At 50.1% G+C, this 22,763-nt stretch overlaps 1 protein-coding gene across 5 annotated transcripts in view; it reads left to right on the top strand.

Moving 5' to 3' along the window:
• The window catches only part of ANKRD27 (ankyrin repeat domain 27), an 80,135-nt gene that overhangs the window by 20,704 nt on the left and 36,668 nt on the right, over window positions 1-22,763 (top strand). For 4 of the 5 annotated variants that reach the window (XM_033225600.1, XM_033225601.1, XM_033225597.1 and 1 more), the window contains exons 3-12: window positions 8,257-8,367; window positions 11,139-11,295; window positions 13,543-13,697; window positions 14,386-14,445; window positions 14,533-14,586; window positions 14,669-14,734; window positions 14,819-14,895; window positions 15,894-16,015; window positions 17,314-17,392; window positions 18,215-18,347. In XM_033225600.1, coding sequence (XP_033081491.1) covers window positions 8,257-8,367; window positions 11,139-11,295; window positions 13,543-13,697; window positions 14,386-14,445; window positions 14,533-14,586; window positions 14,669-14,734; window positions 14,819-14,895; window positions 15,894-16,015; window positions 17,314-17,392; window positions 18,215-18,347 — 1,014 coding nt within the window. The remainder of the gene's footprint in view (window positions 1-8,256; window positions 8,368-11,138; window positions 11,296-13,542; window positions 13,698-14,385; window positions 14,446-14,532; window positions 14,587-14,668; window positions 14,735-14,818; window positions 14,896-15,893; window positions 16,016-17,313; window positions 17,393-18,214; window positions 18,348-22,763) is intronic. The other variant, XM_033225602.1, reaches the window with a different exon arrangement.

Raw genomic sequence — 22,763 nt, 5'->3', positions numbered from 1 at the left:
TCAGCCTCCCGAGTAGCTGGGACTACAGACGTCTGCCAAATCGCCCGGCTAGTATTTTGTATTTTTTGGTAGAGACGGGGTTTCACCATGTTAGCCAGGATGGTCTTGATCTCCTGACCTCGTGATCCGCCTGTCTCGGCCTCCCAAAGTGCTGGGATTACAGGCTTGAGCCACTGCGCCCGGCCACAGCAATTATTAAAAGCTGCAGTATGCAAGACACTTTGCTTGATGGTGGGGATTCACCAAGAAACAGAAACACACATCACTACTTGTTTTTTTTTTGAGATAAGGTCTTGCTCTGTCCCCCAGGCTGGGCTAGAGTGCAGTGATGTGAACGTGGCTCACTGCAGCCTCAAACCTCTAGAATCAAGCAGTCCTTCTGCCTCAGCCTCCCAAGTAGCTGGGACTACAAGCATGTGCCACCATGCCTGGCTGTTTTTTATTTTTTGTAGAGATGGGGTCTCACTATGTTGCCCAGGCTATTCTTGAACTCCTGGCCTCAAGTGATCCTCCTGCCTCGGCCTCCCAAAGTGCTGGGATTACAGGCGTGAGCTGCCATGCCTGGCCATAGATCACCACCTTTACCCTCATGGAGCTTAAATTCTAGTGTGAGAGATGGTCATTTACTGATCAATTGCATACTAATTACAATGGTGGTGAGTGTCGCAGAGGAAATGTGCAGGACGCAGGGCAGGCATGGATCAGGGAGGGCCTGGCCTTACTGCAGGAATATTTTCTCCCTTCCTATCTTCATTGTATGATATTTTAAACTACTGTCTAGACAGGTGCATATATCATATATATCTTTAGCTTTTTAGAAGTGTCATGCTGTTGCATAGTTATTTCTGTGGAAGCTCTTTGGAGAAGCTCTATCTTGCTTAGCATGGTGTTACTGAGCCCGGTGGCTGCCACTCCGGGCTTTTCTTTTTCTTTCTTTTCCTTTTTTTTTTTTTTTTTTTTTTTGAGACGGAGTCTCGTTCTGCTGCCCAGGCTGGAGTGCAGTGGCCGGGTCTCAGCTCACTGCAAGCTCCGCCTCCTGGGTTTACGCCATTCTCCTGCCTCAGCCTCCCAAGCAGCTGGGACTACAGGTGCCCGCCATGTCGCCCGGCTAGTTTTTTGTATTTTTAGTAGAGACGGGGTTTCACCATGTTAGCCAGGATGGTCTCGATCTCCTGACCTTGTGATCCGCCCGTCTCGGCCTCCAAAGTGCTGGGATTACAGGCTTGAGCCACTGCGCCCGGCCACAGCAATTATTAAAAGCTGCAGTATGCAAGACACTTTGCTTGATGGTGGGGATTCACCAAGAAACAGAAACACACATCACTACTTGTTTTTTTTTTGAGATAAGGTCTTGCTCTGTCCCCCAGGCTGGGCTAGAGTGCAGTGATGTGAACGTGGCTCACTGCAGCCTCAAACCTCTAGAATCAAGCAGTCCTTCTGCCTCAGCCTCCCAAGTAGCTGGGACTACAAGCATGTGCCACCATGCCTGGCTGTTTTTTATTTTTTGTAGAGATGGGGTCTCACTATGTTGCCCAGGCTATTCTTGAACTCCTGGCCTCAAGTGATCCTCCTGCCTCGGCCTCCCAAAGTGCTGGGATTACAGGCGTGAGCTGCCATGCCTGGCCATAGATCACCACCTTTACCCTCATGGAGCTTAAATTCTAGTGTGAGAGATGGTCATTTACTGATCAATTGCATACTAATTACAATGGTGGTGAGTGTCGCAGAGGAAATGTGCAGGACGCAGGGCAGGCATGGATCAGGGAGGGCCTGGCCTTACTGCAGGAATATTTTCTCCCTTCCTATCTTCATTGTATGATATTTTAAACTACTGTCTAGACAGGTGCATATATTCATATATATCTTTAGCTTTTTAGAAGTGTCATGCTGTTGCATAGTTACTTCTGTGGAAGCTCTTGGAGAAGCTCTATCTTGCTTAGCATGGTGTTACTGAGCCCGGTGGCTGCCACTCCGGGCTTTTCTTTTCTTCTTTTCCTTTTTTTTTTTTTTTTTTTTTTTTTGAGACGGAGTCTCGTTCTGCTGCCCAGGCTGGAGTGCAGTGGCCGGGTCTCAGCTCACTGCAAGCTCCGCCTCCTGGGTTTACGCCATTCTCCTGCCTCAGCCTCCCAAGCAGCTGGGACTACAGGTGCCCGCCATGTCGCCCGGCTAGTTTTTTGTATTTTTTAGTAGAGACGGGGTTTCACCATGTTAGCCAGGATGGTCTCGATCTCCTGACCTTGTGATCCGCCCGTCTCGGCCTCCCAAAGTGCTGGGATTACAGGCTTGAGCCACCGCGCCTGGCCGGCTCCTTTTTTTTTTTTTGAGACAGGGTCTCACTCTGTTGCCCAGGCTGGAGTGCAGTGGCACAGTCAGGGCTTACTGCAGCCTCAACCTCCCAGGCTCAGGCAATCCTCCCACCTCAGCCTCTCGAGCAGCTGGGACGACAGTCACACTCCACCACGCCTGGCTAATTTTTGCAATTTTTTTTTTTTTTTTTGAGACAGAGTCTCACTGTGTTGCCCAGGCTGGAGTGTAGTGGCTCTATCTCAGCTTGCTGCAACTTCCACCTCCCGGGTTCAAGCAATTCTCCTACCTCAGCCTACCAAGTAGTTGGGATTACAGGCACCCACCACCATGCCTGGCTGATGTTTGTATTTTTAGCAGAGATGGGGTTTCACTATGTTGACCAGGCTTGTCTTGAACTCCTGACGTCAAGTGATCCACCTGCCTCGACCTCCCAAAGTGCTGGGATTACAGGCATGAGCCACTGCATCGGCCTAACTTTTGTAATTTTTGTAGAGATGAGGGGTGTCAATTTCTTGCCCAGGCTGGCCTTGAACTCCTGACCTCAGGCAATCCTCCTGCCTTGGCCTCCCAAACTGCTGGGATTATAGGTGTGAGGCACCATGCCTGGCCAACTAAGTGCTTTTCAGCTACAAGTCATGGGATTCCAGTCAAGCCCACTTTAACAAAAGGGGGATTTTGAATGAACTTTTCTGCCTTGTTGCCTTCCTTTCGGGGACACCGGAGAATGGAGATTCTTCTCAGGCTGTACCATCCAGGGTTTCCCCACAGAACCCCAGACCCTCACTCCAGCTCCTCCTGAGATCCAGGGCATCCACAAGGAACTGCTGGGGTCCACAGGGGCAGCGGTGAGCCTCTGGTCTTCCTCAGCCTTGTTTGGTGTATTTGAATCAGTGAGGTTGTCGGTCATGTTGGCTCAGGCCTATAGTCCCAGCTACTCAGGAGGCTGAGGCAGGAGGATCGCTGGAACCCAGGAGCTCTGGGATGTCGTGAGCTATGCTGATTGCATCTCCATACTAAGTTTGGCATCAATATGGTGACCTCCCAGGACTGGGGGACCACCATGTTGCCCAAGGAGGGGTGAACACTGCCAGGTTGGAAATGGAGCGGTCAAAAGTCCTGTGCTGTGCCGGGCACAGTGGCTCACGCCTATAATCCCAGCACTGTGGGAGGCCAAGGCAGGCGGATCATTTGAGATCAGGAGTTCAAGACCAGCCTGGTCAACATGGTGAAAACCCATATCTACTAAAAATACAAAAATTAGCTAGGTGTGGTGGTGCGCACTGTTAATCCGAGCTGCTTGGATGGCTGAGGCATGAGAATCCATTGAACCCCGGAGGCAGAGGTTACAGTGAGCCGAGATTGCGCCACTGCACTTCAGCCTAGGCGAAAGAGCAAGACTCTTATCTTAAAAAAAGAAAAAAAAAAAACAAAAAAAAACTCCCATACTGAGCAGTAGTGGGATTGTACCTCTAAATAGCCACTGCACTCCAGCCTGAGCAACATAGATGCCATCCTTTCTGTCACCTCTAAGGGATCTCTGTGTCCTCAGCAGTTGAATGCCAAATATCTTTCCATGAAGTTTGGGCATTGTACCAACTTTATTTTTTTTTTTTTTTTTTTTTTTCTGAGGCGGAGTCTCGCTCTGTCACCCAGCCTGGAGTGCAGTGGCCAGATCTCAGCTCACTGCAAGCTCCGCCTCCCGGGTTCACGCCATTCTCCTGCCTGAGCCTCCTGAGTAGCTGGGACTACAGGCGCTCGCCACCTCGCCCGGCTAGTTTTTTGTATTTTTTTTAGTAGAGACAGGGTTTCACCGGGTTAGCCAGGATGGTCTTGATCTCCTGACCTCGTGCTCCGCCCGTCTCGGCCTCCCAAAGTGCTGGGATTACAGGCTTGAGCCACCGCGCCCGGCCCTTTATTTCATTTTTAATATTTTGGTAGAGATAGGGTCTCACTATGTTGCCCAGGCTGGTCGTGACCTTGTACCAAGTTTGACTGCCCTTGAGTCTGCCCTGGAGATCAGAGTCTTTTATCAGACTGCAAAAATGTGAAATCACTGCTTAAAAACATGTGTCTTGGCCGGGCACGGTGGCTCACGCCTGTAATCCCAGCACTTTGGGAGGCCGAGGCTGGCGGATCATGAGGTCAGGAGTTTGAGACCACTTTGGCCAACACAGTGAAACCTGGTCTCTGCTAAAAATACAAAAAATTAGCCAGGCATAGTGGTGGGCGCTTGTAATCCTAGCTACTTGGGAGGCTGAGGCAGGAGGATCACATGAACCCGGGAGGCCCAGGTTGCAGTGAGCTAAGATCACGCCACTGCACTCCATCCTGGGCAACAGAAGGAGACTCCGCCTCGAAAAACAAAAACAAACAAACAAAAAAACAAAACAAAAGAAAAACGTGTCTCCTGCAGAGTGAACTGCGCCATGCTTCTCCCTGTGTCCACGCTGCTGGGCCGCCTCTTCTCCGTGTGGCCCTGCAGCAGTGTGTATGGGGCAGCTGAGGGTGCAGCTTGACTGCTCCTTCCCTCCCCACCCCCACCCAGCCACGCCTCAAGGTACCTTCCTTCCCAGGTGCTCCTTTTTTGGGGATGCCCGGCATCCAGGCAGGTGTCTCCTTCCTGCCCTCCTCTGCTATCTGATTGGACAGTGGAAGCGCCTTCTCCTTTGCTCACCCAGATTTCAAATTTCAATCTCAGAGGCCCGTGACACCCCCACCGCTTCTAAAAGTCACCGCTGTGCTTACAGCTATCTGGCTAATTACACACCTGCGGCGTCCTCAGAGCAGGCTGGGCAGGTCTGCGTCCCTGGGGCTCCAGCGCAGGGTTGGAAGTCCTCCAGGTTTCCCAGGTGCACCAGGGGACCGGCCCCTTTGCCTACAAGTGAAACAAAAATTTCAAAGGAGATTAAACTTGGTCTTTTTATTGAGGTGTCTGATTTAACGAGGTAAGCAGGCTCCGGGGGCCTAGTCTGGGAGCCTAGCGGCATGTCTTCTAAGCCCCAGGAACTGACTTTCATCCAAGCTAAGGGCGCTGAGACCCCTGCTCCAGTTCTCAGGATTTATGTAGTATAGATGCTTCCAACAAACCGTGGCCATCCACTCCACACCAGGCACCATGCCAGGTTTCAGGGTTACACGATCAGTAGGGAACTTGGCATGCCTTCAGGGAATTCCAGAAACAGGCCATTTGCAGACCAGAGGAATGAGTGTCAGGATGGAAGGCAGTGTGGGCAGTTGTGGAGTGCTTAATCCAGCCTGAGGAGGAGGCAGGAGGGTGCCCTGGAGTAGGTGCCACTCAGGCAGATTCTTGCTTTTTAGTTGACTTTTCTTTCCTTCTTTCTTTCTTTTGAAATGGGATCTTGCTGTGTCTCCCACGCTGGAGTGTAGTGGCTCACTACAACCTCCGCCTCCTGGGCTTAAGTGATCCTCCTGTCTTAGCCTCCTTAGCTGGAACTACAGGTGTGCACCACCATGCCTGGGTAATTTTTGTATTTTTTGTAGAGACAGGGTTTTGCCCTGTCGCCCAGGCTGGTGTCAAACTCCTGGACGCAAGTGATCCACCTGCCTCGGCCTCCCAAAGTGCTGTGATTACAGGCATGCAACACGGTGCTTGTCTCCTTTGGTTTCTCCCCATAAATGCACCTCCTGCAGGACTTTCTTTCTCCCCCCATCCCCACGCCACCCCCAGGATGGAGTTTCGCTCTTGTAGTCCAGGCTGGAATGTAGTAGTGCGATCTTGGCTCACTGTAACCTCCGCCTCCCGGGTTCAAGCGATTCTCCTGCCTCAGCCTCCTGAGTAACTGGGATTACAAGCGGCCACCACCACGCCTGGCTAATTTTTGTGTTTTTAGTTGTAGAGATGGGGTTTCGCCATGTTGGCCGGGCTGGTCTCAAACTCCTGACCTCAGGTGATCCACCTGCCTCAGCCTCCCTAAGTGTTGGGATTACAGGCGTGAGCCACTGCACCTGGCCTTTCTTTAATTACTGTTATTTTAAAAATTCTTTATAAAGGGGCTAGAATAAACCATTTTTTGGTTAAGTCTTGAAATTTCTAGGTCCCCACCTTCTGGTCTTCATGGTAACTCTGAACTTTGTCTATGCCGGTAACTCTGAAAAGTCTTTGCCGGCTGTAAAAACTCCTGTAAAAACTCCACAGCTACTCCAGTAGTCTGAAGCCCCCTAAGGGAAAGCCTGGAGGCCATTGGCCTAGCTGCCCACCCCCCTCCTCCGGGCCTGACTCCTTCCCAGTCTCAGCAAGATTGCTGTGGGGGTGGGTGGAGCCTGAGAGCCCAGCGTTGGCTTCTGCTTGCTGTGAAATGCTCTGGGCAGCAGGAGCCTCTCTATTTCTTGGCGTAGGAGGAACTAGAGCTCTGTTTTGTGTCTGCCAGAAAACTGGATGGGGGAAGGGTTGGTCCTGAGGGCCCCCGATTTACCCAGCAAACATGCACTGGGCACCTGCCTCGTGTCCTGTAGTGTGCTTGGCAGTGGGGATGCCGTGAATGGGGCCAGGCGTGCGTTATGCAAGTGGGGGAGGCGGAGAAGGTGATGCGAACAAGCGGGCAGCATGTGGGCACAGTGGGACAGAGTTCTGTGAGGTCCCTTTGAAGTTCCTGCTTCCCGGAGACCAGATGAAGGCCCTCCAGCCACGGCACTTCCTTGAATGGGATGGTGTGAGTCCTTCATGTGCAGCTGGAGGGGGGCCATCTTCGACTTCAAACATTAAACACCCGAGGACTGGCTCTTTAGATCCCATTGCCTGTGACCCACTTTGGCCTCTAGGATCTTCTTTCTTTGTCTGCCAGCTGCAGTGGGGAGGCCACTTGGAAGCCTTGAGCTCGTTTCTTCTAGCCTAATATCTAAGGGCCTCGCTTTATTTTAATTTTTTATTAAAATTTCAGATTATTATGTTTAATTTCAAACATATAAAGGTAGAAAGAATAATACAATGGACCAGGCACAGTGGCTTCTAACTGTCATCCCAGCACTTTGGGAGGCCAAGGTGGGCTCCCCATGGATGATGCTTTCCTTCTACTCTTTCCTGTATGCTTTTTTTTTTGGAGACAACTCTCACCCAGGCTGGAGTGCAGTGACGCGATCTCAGCTCACTGCAACCTCTGCCTCTCAGGCCTAGGTGATCCTTCCACCTCAACCTCCCAAGTAGCTGGGACTATAGGCGTGCACCACCATGCCCAGCTAATTTTTTTGTTCCGTTTTTGTGTTTGTTTTTTGTTTCTTTAGTAGAGACAGGGTTTTACCATGTGGCCCAGGCTGGTCTCAAACTCCTGACCTCAAGTGATCCACCTGCCTCAGCCGCCCAAAGTGCTGGCATTACAGGCATGCATCACCGCGCCTTGCTAATTTTTGTCTTTTTAGTAGAGCCAGGGTTTTGCCATGTTGGCCAGACTGGTCTAGAACTCCTGACCTCAAGTGATCTACCTGCCTTGGCCTCTCAAAGTGCTACAATTACAGGCATGAGCCACCACGCCCGGCCGTGTTTCTTTTTTGAATGGTGGGAGAAGGTGTGATTTTTTAGCTTCCCTTTTCTGTACTTTCCAAGTGCTCCTGTCTTCATCTGGACTTGTCCCTGAGCCCCTGGGTCCTTGTAACTGCACTGTTGAGAATAGATAGGGAGCCTGGGGCCACTAGCTTGGGGGAGGACCCAGCAAGTGTGGGAAGGAGCCGTCAGCCTCCACATCTGAAGGTGGAGAAGGGTTTGTACTGTTCTCCTCCTCTGCCTGATTCCATCACAACAGCAGCAACAACAGCAGCAGCAGCAGCAGATCAACTCAGCCGGCAGCCACTGTGGCCATGTTGGCAAGGGACCTCGGGCGTTCTGTCTGCCAGCAGGTCCCACTGTGTGTCCAGCCGGAGCGCCTTTGGGCATACCCTGTTCTGCTGAGGTGGTAAATGGCACATCTGTCTAATGCTCCCCCAAATTGTTTTTTCTAGGTCTTAGTACCCTGCAAAGGAAGCCTGTCGAGCAGCATCCAGTCTACTTGTCAGTTTGAGTCCTACATTTTGATACCTGTGGAAGAACATTTTCAGACCTTAAATGGAAAGGTATTCATTTCTTGGTGGGTGGGCCAGGGTCACCTACTCCGTGTTTGGGACCGGAGGGGAGGGAAGAGAGTCCCGTTCTCAGCCATTCACAGCTACTGGCAATGGTGGCATTTGACACATGGTGCAGCCCCATGGGGGGCTGGAGGGACCCTGCCTTTGTGGTGGAGGAAAGGGAGGTGGTGACAGTGAGCAGGACCCCAGCTGCTGCCTTGGAGGCCGGGAGGGGCCGAGCATCTCTGCCTGAGCCCGTGATGGGATGTCTGCCATGTGTCACTGGAACACCTCCTCCTTGCTTGTCCGAGCCAGAGGAAGTTGCTTTATCCCAGTACCATGAAAAGCTTGTCAGTTTCTTGGCCCCAGATAGGACATCAGGGATGACTATTTTAGTTTTTAAAAGCTTTTTGTTTCGGCTGGGCATGGTGGCTCATGCCTGTAATCCTAGCACTTTGGGAGGCCAAGGCAGGAGAATCACTTGAGGCCAGGAGTTTGAGACCAGCCTGGACAACACAGCGAGACCTCATCTCTGCCAAAAATAAAAATAAAAAAATTAGCCAGACGTGATGGTGCGTGCTTATAGTCCCAGCTACTTGGGAGGCAGAGGTGGGAGAATTGCTTAAGCCCAGGAGTTTGAGGTTGCAGTAAGCCATGATTATGTTACCCGCCCTGTAGCCTGGGCAACAGAGCAAGACCCTGTCTGGAAGAAGAAAAAAAAAAAACCACCCAAAAAACAATCTTTTGTTTTGAAATAATTTCAAATGTTTTAGTAAAGTCGAAAAAACTCTTAAACATGCTTTCCCCCAAGCTGTTAATGTTCTTGCCACATTGGTTGTTTTATCTCTCTCTCGACATTATTATTTTGAATCTTTTTTTTTTCTCAGACAGAATCTCGCTCTGTCACCAGGCTGGAGTGCAGTGGTGTGATCTTAACTCAGTGCACCCAACCTCTACCTCCCAGGTTCAAGCGATTCTCCTGCCTCAGTCTCCCGAGTAGCTGGGACTACAGGCATGCGCCACCATGCCCAGCTAATTTTTGTGTTTTTAGTAGAGACGGGGTTTCACCGTGTTGGCCAGGATGGTCTTGATGTCTTGACTTCATGATATGCCTGCCTCAGCCTCCCAAAGTGCTAGAATTACAGGTGTGTGCCACTACTCCTAGCCTGAATCTTTTGAGACTAAGTTGCAGGCACTGTGCCCTTTGGCCCAAGACAGTTCAGTGTGTATTTCCCAAGAACAGGCATTCTCTCATGTAACCACAATGCAGTGATTGAACTCAGATAATTTAGCATTTTTTTTCTTCTTAGCTCTGGAATCACACAGTGCATTTTTTTTTTTTTTTTTGGAGACAGAGTCTCACTCTGTCACCCAGGCTGGAGTGCAGTAGCTCAGTCTCAGCTCCTGACCTCAAATGATCCACCCGCCTTGGTCTCCCAAAGTGCTTGGATTACAGGCATGAGCCACTGCACCCGGCCTGGATCCTTTTTAAATGTTGCAACAGAAAAAACATTGAGCTATTTCTTGAGTAGAAGAAATCCTGTGTTCTTTGTGAAAAGAAAAAGTAAGAAAGCTCTCCCTATCTAAGAGATGGAAGTAATCTGGTGCTGCAGTGTGGCCAGGGCTGAATCCCACCTGCTACTCCCTGCACGGCTCACCGTGGTCATGGCCGGGTGCTCGGGGCACACCAGCCGCACAAAGCCCGACTCCTGTCCTCTTTGTAGATCTGGGTGTCTAAAAGAGAACAAATCAACTAAGCTGACTGACAGCTGGGGTGAGCAGATCTGTGGCAGGAAAATAGCAGTGTATCTTGTGAGCCACAGGGCAGAGCAGGTGCACTGACAACCCCGTGCTTCCTCTCCCTGTCACAGTGCCACGAGTCTCAGCTGCTGTGTCTGCACACAGCTCCCGCCCCAGTGAGGACAGTGTGGCCAGGCTTCCATGACCACGGGGATACCGGGAAAAATAGGGCCATTCATGAATGGGAATAAAGTCTCCCTCTCTCAGAACCTACCTGCTTCCTCTTTAAAAGCAAAAAACAAAAAACAAAAAAAAACACAACACATGCCCCATGGTTAACATCAACAGTGAAAAATGCTATCAGGTGCCTTCCAACAGCTGACATCATGTGCCTTCCAACAGGATACACAGAGGGAGGTAAAACACCCCTTTCAGGGCATTCCTTTCAGAAACATGTGACTGTAAAACTCTCTAATTGTCAGGATTCTAATTGTCAAGAAACATCAGACAAACCCTCCCAAACACATGGAGGGAGGGTCTGCAGTACACAACAAAGATGTCAATGTCGTGAAAGGCGAAGAAAGACCTAAGCACTGTTCCAAATGAAGGAAACTAAAAAGATGAACAAATGCACCGTGTGGGCCGGGCGCAGTGGCCCACGCCTGTAATCCCAGCACTCCAGGAGGCCAAGGTGGGCGGATCACCTGAGGCCGGGAGTTTGAGATCAGCCTGGCCAACATGGCGAAACCACATCTCTACTAAAAATGTAAAAATTATCTGGGTGTGGTGGTGGGTGCCTGTGGTGCCAGGTACTCAGGAGGCTAAAAAAATAAAAATAATTCGGGTATCTTGCAGCCACAGTTACTAGGTCAACAAAGAGGAAACATTTTAGTATCAAAACGAACAAAACAGGAGAGTATTTAAAACCCACACTGGGGTGAAGGCCATAGGGTCTGGTTACATGCTGCGTTGGGGGCCAGGCTAAGAGTGGGACATGGTTGCCCTGGCTGCTGGTGCAGTGATGGCTTTCTTGTTTGCAGGATGTCTTTATACAAGGGAACAGGATTAAATTAGGAGCTGGTTTTGCCTGTCTTCTCTCAGTGCCCGTTCTCTTTGAAGAAACTTTCTACAATGAAAAAGAAGAGAGTTTCAGCATCCTGTGTATAGCCCATCCTTTGGAAAAGAGAGAGAGTTCAGGTATTCTGGAAGAAAAAACCCTTTTCTCCTGTTTTAGAGAAATGTGTTTGTTGAACTTGTTCCTGACTTAACTGTCGAAAGGTTAAACAAGGCCGGGTATGGTGGCTTCTGCCTGTAATCCCTGCACTTTGGGAGGCCAAGGCGTGAGGATCACTTGAGGCCAGGAGTTCAAAACTAGCCTAGACAACATGGTGAGACCCCGTCTCTATAAAAAATTTAAAAAATCAAGCCGGCCACAGTGGCTCATGCCTGTAATCCCAGCACTTTGGGAGGCTGAGGCAGGCAGATTACTTGAGACCGGGAGTTCAAGATCAGCCTGGTCAACAGGGTGAAACCCCATCTCTACTAAAAATACAAAAATTAGCTAGGTATGGTGGCATGCCCCTGTAATCCCAGCTGCTCGGGAGGCTGAGGCAGGAGAATTGCTTGAACCCAGAAGGCGGAGGTTGCAGTGAGCTGAGATCATGCCGCTGCACTCTATCCTGGGTGACAGAGTGAGACTGTCTCAAAAATAAAAAATAGGCCGGGCGTGGTGCTCATGCCTGTAATCCTAGCACTTTGGGAGGCTGAGGTGGGCGGATTACCTGAGGTCAAGAGTTCAAGACCAGCCTGGCCAACATGGTGAAACCCCATCTCTGCTAAAATACAAAAATTTAGGTGCAGTGGTGCACTCCTATAATCCCAGCTACTCGGAAGGCTGAGGCAGGAGAATCACTTGAACCCGGGACAGGGAGGTTGCTATGAGCCAAGATTGCACCGCTGCACTCCAGCCTGGGCTACAGAGTGAGAATTCGCCTCAAAAAAAAAAAAGATAAAAATTAGCTGAGCATGGTGGTACATGCCTGTAGTCTCAGTTATTCAAGACCTGAGGTGGGAGGGTCACTCGAGCCTAGGAATTTAAGGCTGCACTGAGCCATGATCACACCACTGCACTCTAGTGTGGGCTACAGAGCAGGACCCTCTCTCCAAAAACAATAAAATTATTGTTATTATTTAATTATTTTTGAGATGGAGTCTTGCTCTGTTGCCAGGCTGGAGTGCAGTGGCATAATCTCAGCTCACTGCAACCTCCAGCTCCTGGGTTCAAGCGATTCTCCTGCCTCAGCCTCCTGAGTAGCTGGGATTACAGGCGCCCACCACCACACCCAGCTAATTTTTGTATTTTTAGTAGAGACAGGGTTTCACCATGTTGGCCAGGATGGTCTCCATCTCTTGACCTTGTGATCTGCCCGCCTCAGCCTCCCAAAGTACTGGGATTACAGGCGGGAGCCACTGTGCCCGGCCAATAAATTAATTTTTTTGTTGTTGTTGTTGAGACGGAGTCTCGCTCTGTCTCGCCCAGGTTGGAGTACAGTGGCTGGATCTCAGCTCACTGCAAGCTCCGCCTCCCGGGTTTATGCCATTCTCCTGCCTCAGCCTCCCGAGTAGCTGGGACTACAGGCGCCCGCCACCTCGCCTGGCTAGTTTTTTGTATTTTTTAGTAGAGACAGGGTTTCACCGTGTTGGCCAGGATGGTCTTGATCTCCTGACCTCGTGATCCGCCCGTCTCGGCCTCCCACAGTGCTGGGATTACAGGCTTGAGCCACCGTGCCCGGCCAAATTATTTTTTTAAAAAGGTTAAACATCCTGGAAAATATTCAAGAGCCACATGGAGACCTGTATCATTGTTTCCAGTGGTTCCTCCTAGAACTTAAAGTCACTGGGCTGAGGAGATATGGATCAGGGCTACTGTTGCACAGGTTGGGCATTGCACAATTCCAGGAGGCAGCATTCACCTAGACCTCAGCCTGCCTGTGATCAACTCAGGATGTGACTGTTGCCCCCATGAGTTGTGCAAAGTGGTAGCCCCAGCTTTGTCTCTGGGTCTCAGCTTCAGGGCTGGCTCTTATAGCGCCCAGCTCCAGCATTGTGCCTCTTTGAGATTTCATTATTTTTAATACATAATAATTCTTCATTTGCCCCAGAAAATTGAGATAACAGTGTGCAGGATGCCCACTGAGGCTCTTATTGTCAGGAATCGGAGTCTTGCCGATGGTCCAGATAGTTTGGTTTTGTCCCAGGAAGAGGCCTTGAGAGGACCAGGCTCTCTGGACTCCAGGGTGTCCTGTAACTGGGCTGTTCTTGCGCAGTGTCTTGGAATAATGACATTTGCCCTCCTCCCCAGAAGGCCTAGACCCTCTAGGGTAGGATAGAACAGAGTCAGGAACCAGCAGAGGCTTCAGCAGGCCCGACCTGTTTCTTTTTCAGAAGAGCCTTTGGCACCCTCAGATCCCTTTTCCCTGAAAACCATTGAAGATGTGAGAGAGTTCTTGGGAAGACACTCCGAGCGATTTGACAGGAACATCGCCTCTTTCCACCGAACATTCCGAGAATGCGAGAGGAAGAGCCTCCGTCACCACATAGTCAGTAGCTGTGCTGTCCTTTGCCTGGCGTGCCCTGTCTCGGTTCAGTGCAGGGCACCGGGAACCCTCAGTTTTCTCTGGAACTGCCTGGTGCTGCCTTACTGTTTGAAGTCTTTTAAAAATGTTTCTCTCTAACTATAAAAGTAGTTTAGCTGGGCATGGTGGTGCAAGCCTGTCTTCCCAGCACTTTGGGAGGCCAAGATGGGAGGATCTCTTGAGGCTGGGAGTTTAAGACCAGCCTGGGCAACATAGAAAGACCCCATCGCTACAGAAAATACAAAAATTAGCCAGGTGTGGTGACATGCACGTGTATTCGCAGCTACTTGAGAGGTGGAGGTGGGAGGATCATTTTAGCTCAGGCATTTGAGACTGCAGCGTGCTGTAGTCATACCACTGCCCTCTACTTTGGGCAACAAAGTGAGACCCTTTCTCTTAAAAAAAAAAAAAAAAAAAAAGTGGTATAAGCCATGAGGAAGTATAAAAATGAGTATTGTTATCCTCTTGTTAACCCCAACGGGAAATTTCTCCTGCTTTTAATGCATACACACCTAAAAAAAAAAAGTTGAGAAAAATCATGCAATTGACTTGATAAAGCTTGCGTTAACCCTTGAAACTCTGGGCGCGTTACCTGCTCTGGCTCCCGCGTCATGGCCTCGCTGGTAAGGTCCCTCTGCTCTGTGTGGTTTAGGACTCAGCGAATGCTCTGTACACCAAATGCCTCCAGCAGCTTCTGAGGGACTCTCACCTGGTAAGCAGCAAGACTTCCAAGAGGGAGGATTGCGGTGCACCCCCATGCAAATCCAAGCCCTTTTACTGTGCTTCTCTTGCCCTCTAGAAAATGCTTGCCAAGCAGGAGGCCCAGATGAGCCTGATGAAGCAGGCAGTGGAGGTGAGGTTGGGATGGAGTGGCTGGGAGGAAGGCACACCCTGTTGCCTGCTCACACCCTGAATGGGGTCTGTTGATTCCACAGATGTACGTCCATCATGAAATTTACGACCTGATCTTTAAATACGTGGGGACCATGGAGGCAAGCGAGGTAGGTTCTCAGTTATTATCACCCAAGATGGAAGCCTGCTGTGCTTTTTGAGAAATTTGAAGGCTCGTTAAAATCTGTTGTTAGGATGCTGCCTTTAACAAAATCACAAGAAGCCTTCAAGATCTTCAGCAGAAAGATATTGGTGTGAAACCGGAGTTCAGGTAAGGGTTTGTGCCATAGTGGCTTGGTGTTCTCGGAGGCAGGGGCGCTGTCTTCTCCTGGAAGTAGGCCCTCTTGGTGGCAGAGGCGACACGCTGATTTGACATGGTTGGTTCTGAGGAGCAGTGCAGTTACTTGCAACCAAAGATGAAGGGCTACCCTTTACAGGTGACTGTGTGTAGCCATCCCCCTCCCACACTGTGCACCAGCACGCTGACTGGATGGAAGCTGCTAGGCATGGGGATTTGTGCAGCTGGTCCTCAAGTGGGCATGTAATTTGCCCACGTGGGTTCTGCATGCAGGGGACATCCCACCTGCCCACCCAAGGGAACCTTGCCGTAGAGGCACCTACTTAGGAGTTAATTTAAGTTTCATTTTTTTAATTTTAATTTTTTTTTTTTTTTGAGATGAAGTCTCACTCTGTCACCCAGGCTGGAGTGCAGTGGCGTGATCTTGGCTCACTGCAACGTCCGCCTTCCGAGTTCAAGTGATTCTCCTGCCTCAGCCTCCCGAGTAGCTGGGATTACAGGTGCATACCACCACGCCCTGCTAATTTTTGTATTTTTAGTGGAGACGGGGTTTCACCTTGTTGGCCAGGCTGGTCTTGAACTCCTGACCTCAAATGATCTGCCCACCTTGGCTTACAAGTGCTGGGATTACGGGTGTGAGCCACTGCACCCAGCCTAATTTAAGTTTCATTGGAACACAAAAATGTTTCACCTCCCACAACCCTCTTTGGGTTATTTCCCTCTAGGAATAGGATTTTTTTTTTTTTTTTCAACTTTCTTGTACAGCTGTATCACCTGGCAGCCTGAATGGGATTGAAGGCTGTTCTGTTTTGCCCCTGACTTGAGTCAGATGACTTCTCAGTATCTGTTTTTGTGTTTCCTTCCTTCTGGTTTGTTGTGAGAAGTGTAGACCCTGAGATGTGTTCTTAGATCCAGGCCGAAGAGTTCTCTTACTGTGCTGTGAAGTTGTCACTTTCCAAATTATTTTACAGCTTTAACATACCTCGTGCCAAAAGAGAGCTGGCTCAGCTGAACAAATGCACCTCCCCACAGCAGAAGCTTGTCTGCTTGCGAAAGGTGGTGCAGCTCATTACACAGTCTCCAAGCCAGAGAGGTTTGTGCTTGGGAAGGGGCCTGGCCAAGGGGTAGATGCTACATCCAGATGAAAAAGCAAAGAGTGATGCTATCTTAAGGAATTTTTATGGGGCTGGGCACGGTGGCTCACCTCTGTAACCCCAGTGCTTTGAGAGGCCAAGGTGGGAGGATCACTTGAGGCCAAGAATTGGAGGTGCACTCCAGTCTGGGTGACAGAGCGAGACCCCTCCTCAAAAAAAAAAAAAAAAGAAAACAAGTCAAGAAAAAGTCAATAAGGAGGAGACATGAGATATGGCTATATGTGTAGATAAGGGGTGATCCTGAGTATATCGAATGAAATAAAGAGGAATGCATATGGTAGACTTCCAGCCAACAGCATCGAAGAAAGGGGGACAGCTGTGTAGCCACGATGTGATGGTGAGCTCATAGCTGTCCTGGACAGATGTGCAGGAAGCAGCTGCAGGAGCCTCTGGGAAAAGAGACTGACTGGCAGGGATGGGAGGAACATTCACAATTTGCTCTTTTGTATTGTTTGAATTTTTAAACATGAATGAATTACTTAAAATTTCAAAATGAAAAAAAAGTGAAACTCCACATGGGCAGTGGACTCCATGTCTATAAAACGGAAGTGACCTTAGGAAGGACCTTAGTGACTTTAGGAAGAAAGAGGCTTTTGGTGATGGCTCTGGACTCATCTTCGTTTTGTATCACTGTAGCCACCTCCCTGGGCTCTTTCATTGTCCAGGAGGGTGGCAAGGCATGGTCTGCTTGGAGTTAACATCTCTTTTTTTCTTTTTTTGGTCTTAAGAGATAGAGTCTCACTCTGTCACTCAGGCTGGGTGCATTTGTAGGTCACTATACTACATCCTTGAACTCCTGAGCTCAGGTGATCCTCTTGCCTCAGCCTCCCAAGTACCTCGGATTGCAGGCATGCACCACACTTGGCTAATTTTCATATTTTTTGTAGAGGTTGGGGTCTTGCTGTGTTGCCCAGGCTGGTCTCAGACTCCTGGCCTCAAGCAGTTCTGCCGTCTTGGCCTCCCAAAGCTCTGGGATTATAGGCGCATGCTGCCGTATCTGGCCTGAGTTATTAATATCTTGTTTTGGTCATGTTCTGAAAATGCTGGGCATTCTTTTCCCTCTGGACCTGACATCTGATCAGGACACTGTAAAGGAGCTTGTGCAATGACATTTCTTCCCCGATGTATGATCTCCTTGATGTGTGGTTTCACAAGGTGTGCGGTGGTAGGGAGTTGATACGCTTGTCAGTCCGTTTGAATCTCATGATGGCATTGAATGTGTGTTTCCTCTTTCCAGTGAACCTGGAGACCATGTGTGCTGATGATCTGCTATCAGTCCTGTTATACTTGCTTGTGAAAACGGAGATCCCTAATTGGTAACATTTTCTGTTAAGATGCTCTTTTAAAAATGGCACCGCTTGACCAGGCACGGTGGCTCACACCTGTAATCCCAGCACTTTGGGAGGCTGAGGCAGGTGGATCACAAGGTCAGGAGATCGAGACCATCCTGGCTAACGTGGTGAAACCCCATCTCTACTAAAAAATACAAAAAAAATTAGCCAGGCATGGTGGCGGGCGCCTGTAGTCCCAGCTACTCGGAAGGCTGAGGCAGGAGAATGGCATGAACCCAGGAGGTGGAGCTTTCTTTCCGTGAGCCAAGATGGCACCACTGCACTCCAGCCTGGGCGACAGAGCAAGACTCCATCTCAAAAAAAAAAAAAAGGCAGCACTGCACTGTGGTAGTTCTAATATAACTCTAGGAGAAGCCCACCTTCAGATGGACACCTGTTATGAGCTCAGTGTGGAGCATCCCCCGCTTCATCCATCCACTTACTGATAGGGAAACCAAGGCCCAGAGAGCTTATGTTTCTTGTTCTGGAACGAGTGTCTAGGCAGTGGTTGAGCAGAAAGCTGATTGCCATTCTTTCTGGCCCCGAACCCATCATCTTCCCCCTGGAACCCACAGCTCAGTTTACAGTAATCAGCTTGCTAAAGACTATTTCAGGGAACTAGCTAGTCATTTTACTTGTGTTCCTAATCGCACACGCTCCGCAGAGAGACCCAGGGGAGCGTGGTGGTAGCTCCCTGAGCGAACCGACACTTCAGATATTTGGTCAGCTGCCCGAGCCAATAATACTGTTTTTGCAGAAGTGTGACTTGAATAGACAACAACGTAACTTTTTTCTTCCTTTCATTAGGATGGCAAATTTGAGTTACATCAAAAACTTCAGGTTCAGCAGCTCGGCAAAGGATGAACTGGGATACTGCCTGACCTCATTCGAAGCTGCCATAGAATATATTCGGCAAGGAAGCCTCTCCGCTAAACCCCCTGTAAGATCTCACCCCTGCCCTGGCCTTCCTTTGTGGGCATCATGGTTCCCTTGATAGGGTGCTGGGGTTGGTATGTGGGCAGAGGGATTCTTAAATTGCCTCCCAGGAATGGGGCCTCAGCTGTTTGAGGGCTGTGAGTCTTGAAAATCACTCTGAAAACACCAAGCCCCCAATTGGCGGTAAAAGTTGGTGGGTTATCATTGGGATTTTTATTGTTAGTATCCTACTTCATTAGTCCCTGTCCTCTCCAAAGACATGTGGGTGCAAAGGGAAGTCAGAGGTAGGGAATTTTGATTTCTTTTTTTTTTTTTTTTTTTTTGAGACGGAGTCTGGCTCTGTCGCCCAGGCTGGAGTATGGTGGCCGGATCTCAGCTCACTGCAAGCTCCGCCTCCCGGGTTTACGCCATTCTCCTGCCTCCGCCTCCCAAGTAGCTGGGACTACAGGCGCCCGCCTCGTCGCCCGGCTAGTTTTTTGTATTCTTTAGTAGAGACGGGGTTTCACCGTATTAGCCAGGGTGGTCTCGATCTCCTGACCTTGTGATCCGCCCGTCTCGGCCTCCCAAAGTGCTGAGATTACAGGCTTGAGCCACCGCGCCCGGCCAGGGAATTTTGATTTCTTAACCTTGATATTCAAGAAGTGATGTCACGGAATCCCTGGGCTTTCGCCTTTCCAGCTGGAAATCTCTGTGGCTGGTAGCTCCTTTGCCTGAGTTTTGTTCAGGCCTGCTGGGCTTGTTTCACCCTCCTGGCCTGGTAGGCTGCACTTGGCTTGCGCTGCTGGCCCAGATCCTATGCCTACCGAGGGCAAGCCAGGTGTGGAATGGCGAGGGGTATGTGAGCAAGTGCAGGGTCCGGGCTTGTTTCACCCTCCTGGCCTGGTAGGCTGCACTTGGCTTGCGCTGCTGGCCCAGATCTACGCCTGCCGAGGGCAAGCCAGGTGTGGAGTGGCAAGGGGTATGTAAGCAAGTGCAGGGTCCGGCCACTGCACACAAGCGGGCATGGTGTGCTGACTGAGGTGGTGTGGGCAGCTCCAAGTTGCTCCTGTAGGGTCCTGCTCCATGCAAGGATGCAGCTAGAGCAGGCATACTGTAGGCCGCTTCCACGGTGGGCACTGGGGAACACAGTGGCACCTGGAAGCTTGGAGAGACCAGGAACTGCAGAGCCCCAAGGAGAGTGTCATAGCCCTGGCTCAGGGAACTCCTAGGTTGGCTCCCTGAAGGGCCAGAGCTCTTCTCTCCTTTTTGTCACCTGCAGTGTAGTGAGTTGGGAGCATGTTTTAGCTTTGTTTATGTTACAGCTCTTTCAGTCCTGCCATTTGGTGGGTCCTGAGTTCTTGTCCCATGTCCAGGAAGAATGAGGTACGTAGACTAGTGGAGGGTGAGCAAGGCAGAGAGGAGCTTCACTGAACGGCAGAACAGCTCTCAGGAGACGCTCAGTGGGCAGTTCCTTACCGCAGGCAGGTCGTCCTGACGAGTCAAAGAGGCCCGACGTAGGTAGCTCCTTTCCGCAGTTAGTAGTCCCAACATCTGGCTGAGTCTGGCTGAGTCCAGGGTTTTTATGGCTCAGAAGGGAGGGAGTATGTGCTGATTGGTCCATGGGTGGGCCTGGAAAAAGCACCATGAGTTCTCACTCTGGGCCGTGGACTCCACTTGGAACTGACAGCCCGGCCCCCAGGCTTCAGGCTGTCCTTGTTCTGAAGGTGGGGCTTCACTCGGGACCTGCCCTTCCGCCCGGGAGCCTGTCTGCCTTCTGCCACCTTCAGCATGCTGGCCAGTGTGCCCAGGCTGTTTGTGCCAAGGGGCACCTGCAGGCCCACGCCAAGCTGCTCTCAGCCCCTGTCTTGGCCACTCTCCCATGCTCATCAGCTCCCAAAATCTTGGAGGGGTCTGAGGCATCAGTAGGCTGGCGTGTCAGCATCACCCCAAGCATGCGCACACCTGGCTGGGTTGTAACAGTACCTGACTTGGCCTCACCTTTGCTCCGAAATTGGAGTGGGTGCCAGGAGTGGGGAGGAGTGGGTACCAGGAGTGGGGGGAGTGGGAGCAGGCACTTATGAGCCTGCCGGGGCAGGGGCACTTCCTGGGCCCCCAAGAGCTCAGAGGTGCCTGGATCCAGAGCTGCGGCTAGGCGGCTGCAGCTGTTCCTGGGAGTTCAGGGCTCCCGCCCTGCCAACTCAGTAGGAGATGGGGCTCCCGCCTGTTCCTGGCTCCTGTTGGCCCTGCAGAGTGCACAACTCTGGCCGCACCTCCTCCACTGCAGCTTACATCTGCAGCAGCCACTCCGATGGGCCGCCGCTGCCATCAGTGAGACCATTAATGTGTGCAATTTGAGGACTCAGTGGCCTTGCCATTATTTCCTTGGTTGTTGGTGAGTGTTGGCTGGAGTAGGGGTGTGTGATTATATTTCTGTGTGAATCGCCAGAATCTTGAACCACAGTTGTCCTGCTGGCCTGTTTCACTACATACCAGTGAGTAAAACGTGATCATACTCACAGAAATCACAAAGTTGAAATCAATAAAATGAAAAGATCTCTGTATTACAAGGTGAGAGTACCGAGGATTGAACATTCATCTTTGTCAGAGCTTGATGTAGAATCTCTCAAAATAATGATGAGGTAAAGCGTCTGGGAGACAGCATCAGCCTGTCCAGGCACCCTCAGGTACAGGCAGTTCCATTGCATTCATTCGTTATTAACACGTTCATGCATTTTCAGTCTTTTTCCTACCCATGTATATTTTACATAAGTGAAATTATATTGTGTGCTGGGCCGGGCATGGTGGCTCACGCCTGTAATCCCAGCACTTTGCGAGACAAAGGCAGGTGGATCATCTGAGGTCAGGAGTTCGAGACCAGCCTGGTCAACATGGTGAAACCCTGTCTCTACTGAAAATAAGAGAATTAGCCGGGCATGGTGGCAGGTGCCTGTAATCCCAGCTACTTGGGAGGCTGAGGCAGGAGAATTGCTTTAATCCGGGTGGCAGAGATTGCAGTGAGCTGAGATTACGCCACTGCATTCTAGCCTGAGTGACACAATGAGACTCTGTCTCAAATATGTATGTACATATATATATAGAGAGAGAGTACCGTTTTTTCCCCAAAAGAATAGCTTAATTTTTTTCTGATTAGAAGACTAATGTTTGCTTACAAATAATATTTGCAGACTATAAAATGGCAGTGAAGACAACAAAAACTTCCCGTAAACTTACTAGCCAGGAGTGATTCTTGGCTGCAGCTTTGCCTTCCTTACATTACTTTTACATGCTTTTGGCCTTCCTTACATTACTGGGTTTCTCATAAAAAGGATTTACCCCTTTCTCTAGTAAGTCCTTGCTGATGTCCCCCCCATCTCTTCCAATAGCTCATTCTTCCCTGAAGATTCAGTCTTGGGAGACCTACCTCTCTTCATCACTGCTGTCTAAATCGTTAACCAGAGTTGCAGAAAGAGGGCTGGATTTACCCGGATAACAATGTGTGATGTTTCTCTGACCCTAAGCTGCTCAGCTGTGAACCGCGGTGTAAAGCGGATTGTTAAAGCTTTATATAGCACACAGCAGCTGGGGCAAAAGCACCTCTCTCAGGTGCTGGTATTCATTTGCTGAATTAACCCTCGGGGGGGACTGCTGGGAGGACCCTGCTTGGCAGAGGACCCCAGGAATGGCCTATCCCCAGAGGTGCTGTCGGCTCTATCTTTTGGTGGACCTCCAAGTCAAAACTTAGAGGGCTGCAAAGAGACATCCTTATTCCACAAATTTGTCAGGGTTTGGGGGTCTTCTGGCAGCTGCTGGCTGGAAGAAATTCCCTTTACTTCCCACCAAGACCCTTTTTCAGGAAGCAAATTTGTCATTACACGGTTTGGTTGCAGGTGCTCAAGGGAGCATCGAACTGTCTTGCTAGAAATGATTTCATGAAGTATTATGAAAAACACCTAGAGTTTTGCCTGTTTTTTTGAGATGGAGTCTTGCTCTGTTGCCCAGGCTGGAGTGTAGTGGCACAATCTTGGCTCACCGCAACCTCTACCTGCCAGGTTCAAGTGATTCTCCTGCCTCAGCCTCCAGAATAGTTGGGATTATAGGCATGTGCCACCACACCTGGCTAATTTTTGTATTTTTAGTAGAGAGGGGTTTCACCATGTTGTTCAGGCTGGTCTCAAACTCCTGACCTCAAGTGATCCACCCGCCTCGGCCCCCCAAAGTGCTGGGATTACAGGTGTGAGCCACTGTGCTCGGCCCCTGCCTTTTTTTTTTTTCTTCTTTTTGAGACTGGGTGTTGCTCTGTCACTGAGGCTGTAGTACAGTGGCATGATCATGGCTCATGGCAGCCTCCAACTCCTGGGCTCAGGTGATCCTCCTTCTTCAGCCTCCCATGTAGCTGGGACTACAGGCATGCACCACCACACTAGCCTAATTTTTTATTTTT

Source organism: Trachypithecus francoisi, unplaced genomic scaffold (assembly GCF_009764315.1).
Source record: "Trachypithecus francoisi isolate TF-2019V2 unplaced genomic scaffold, Tfra_2.0 Lachesis_group12, whole genome shotgun sequence".
Lineage (NCBI taxonomy): Eukaryota > Metazoa > Chordata > Mammalia > Primates > Cercopithecidae > Trachypithecus > Trachypithecus francoisi.
The sequence above is the reverse complement of the archived record's forward strand: the minus strand, read 5'-3'. Positions and strand labels throughout refer to the sequence as shown.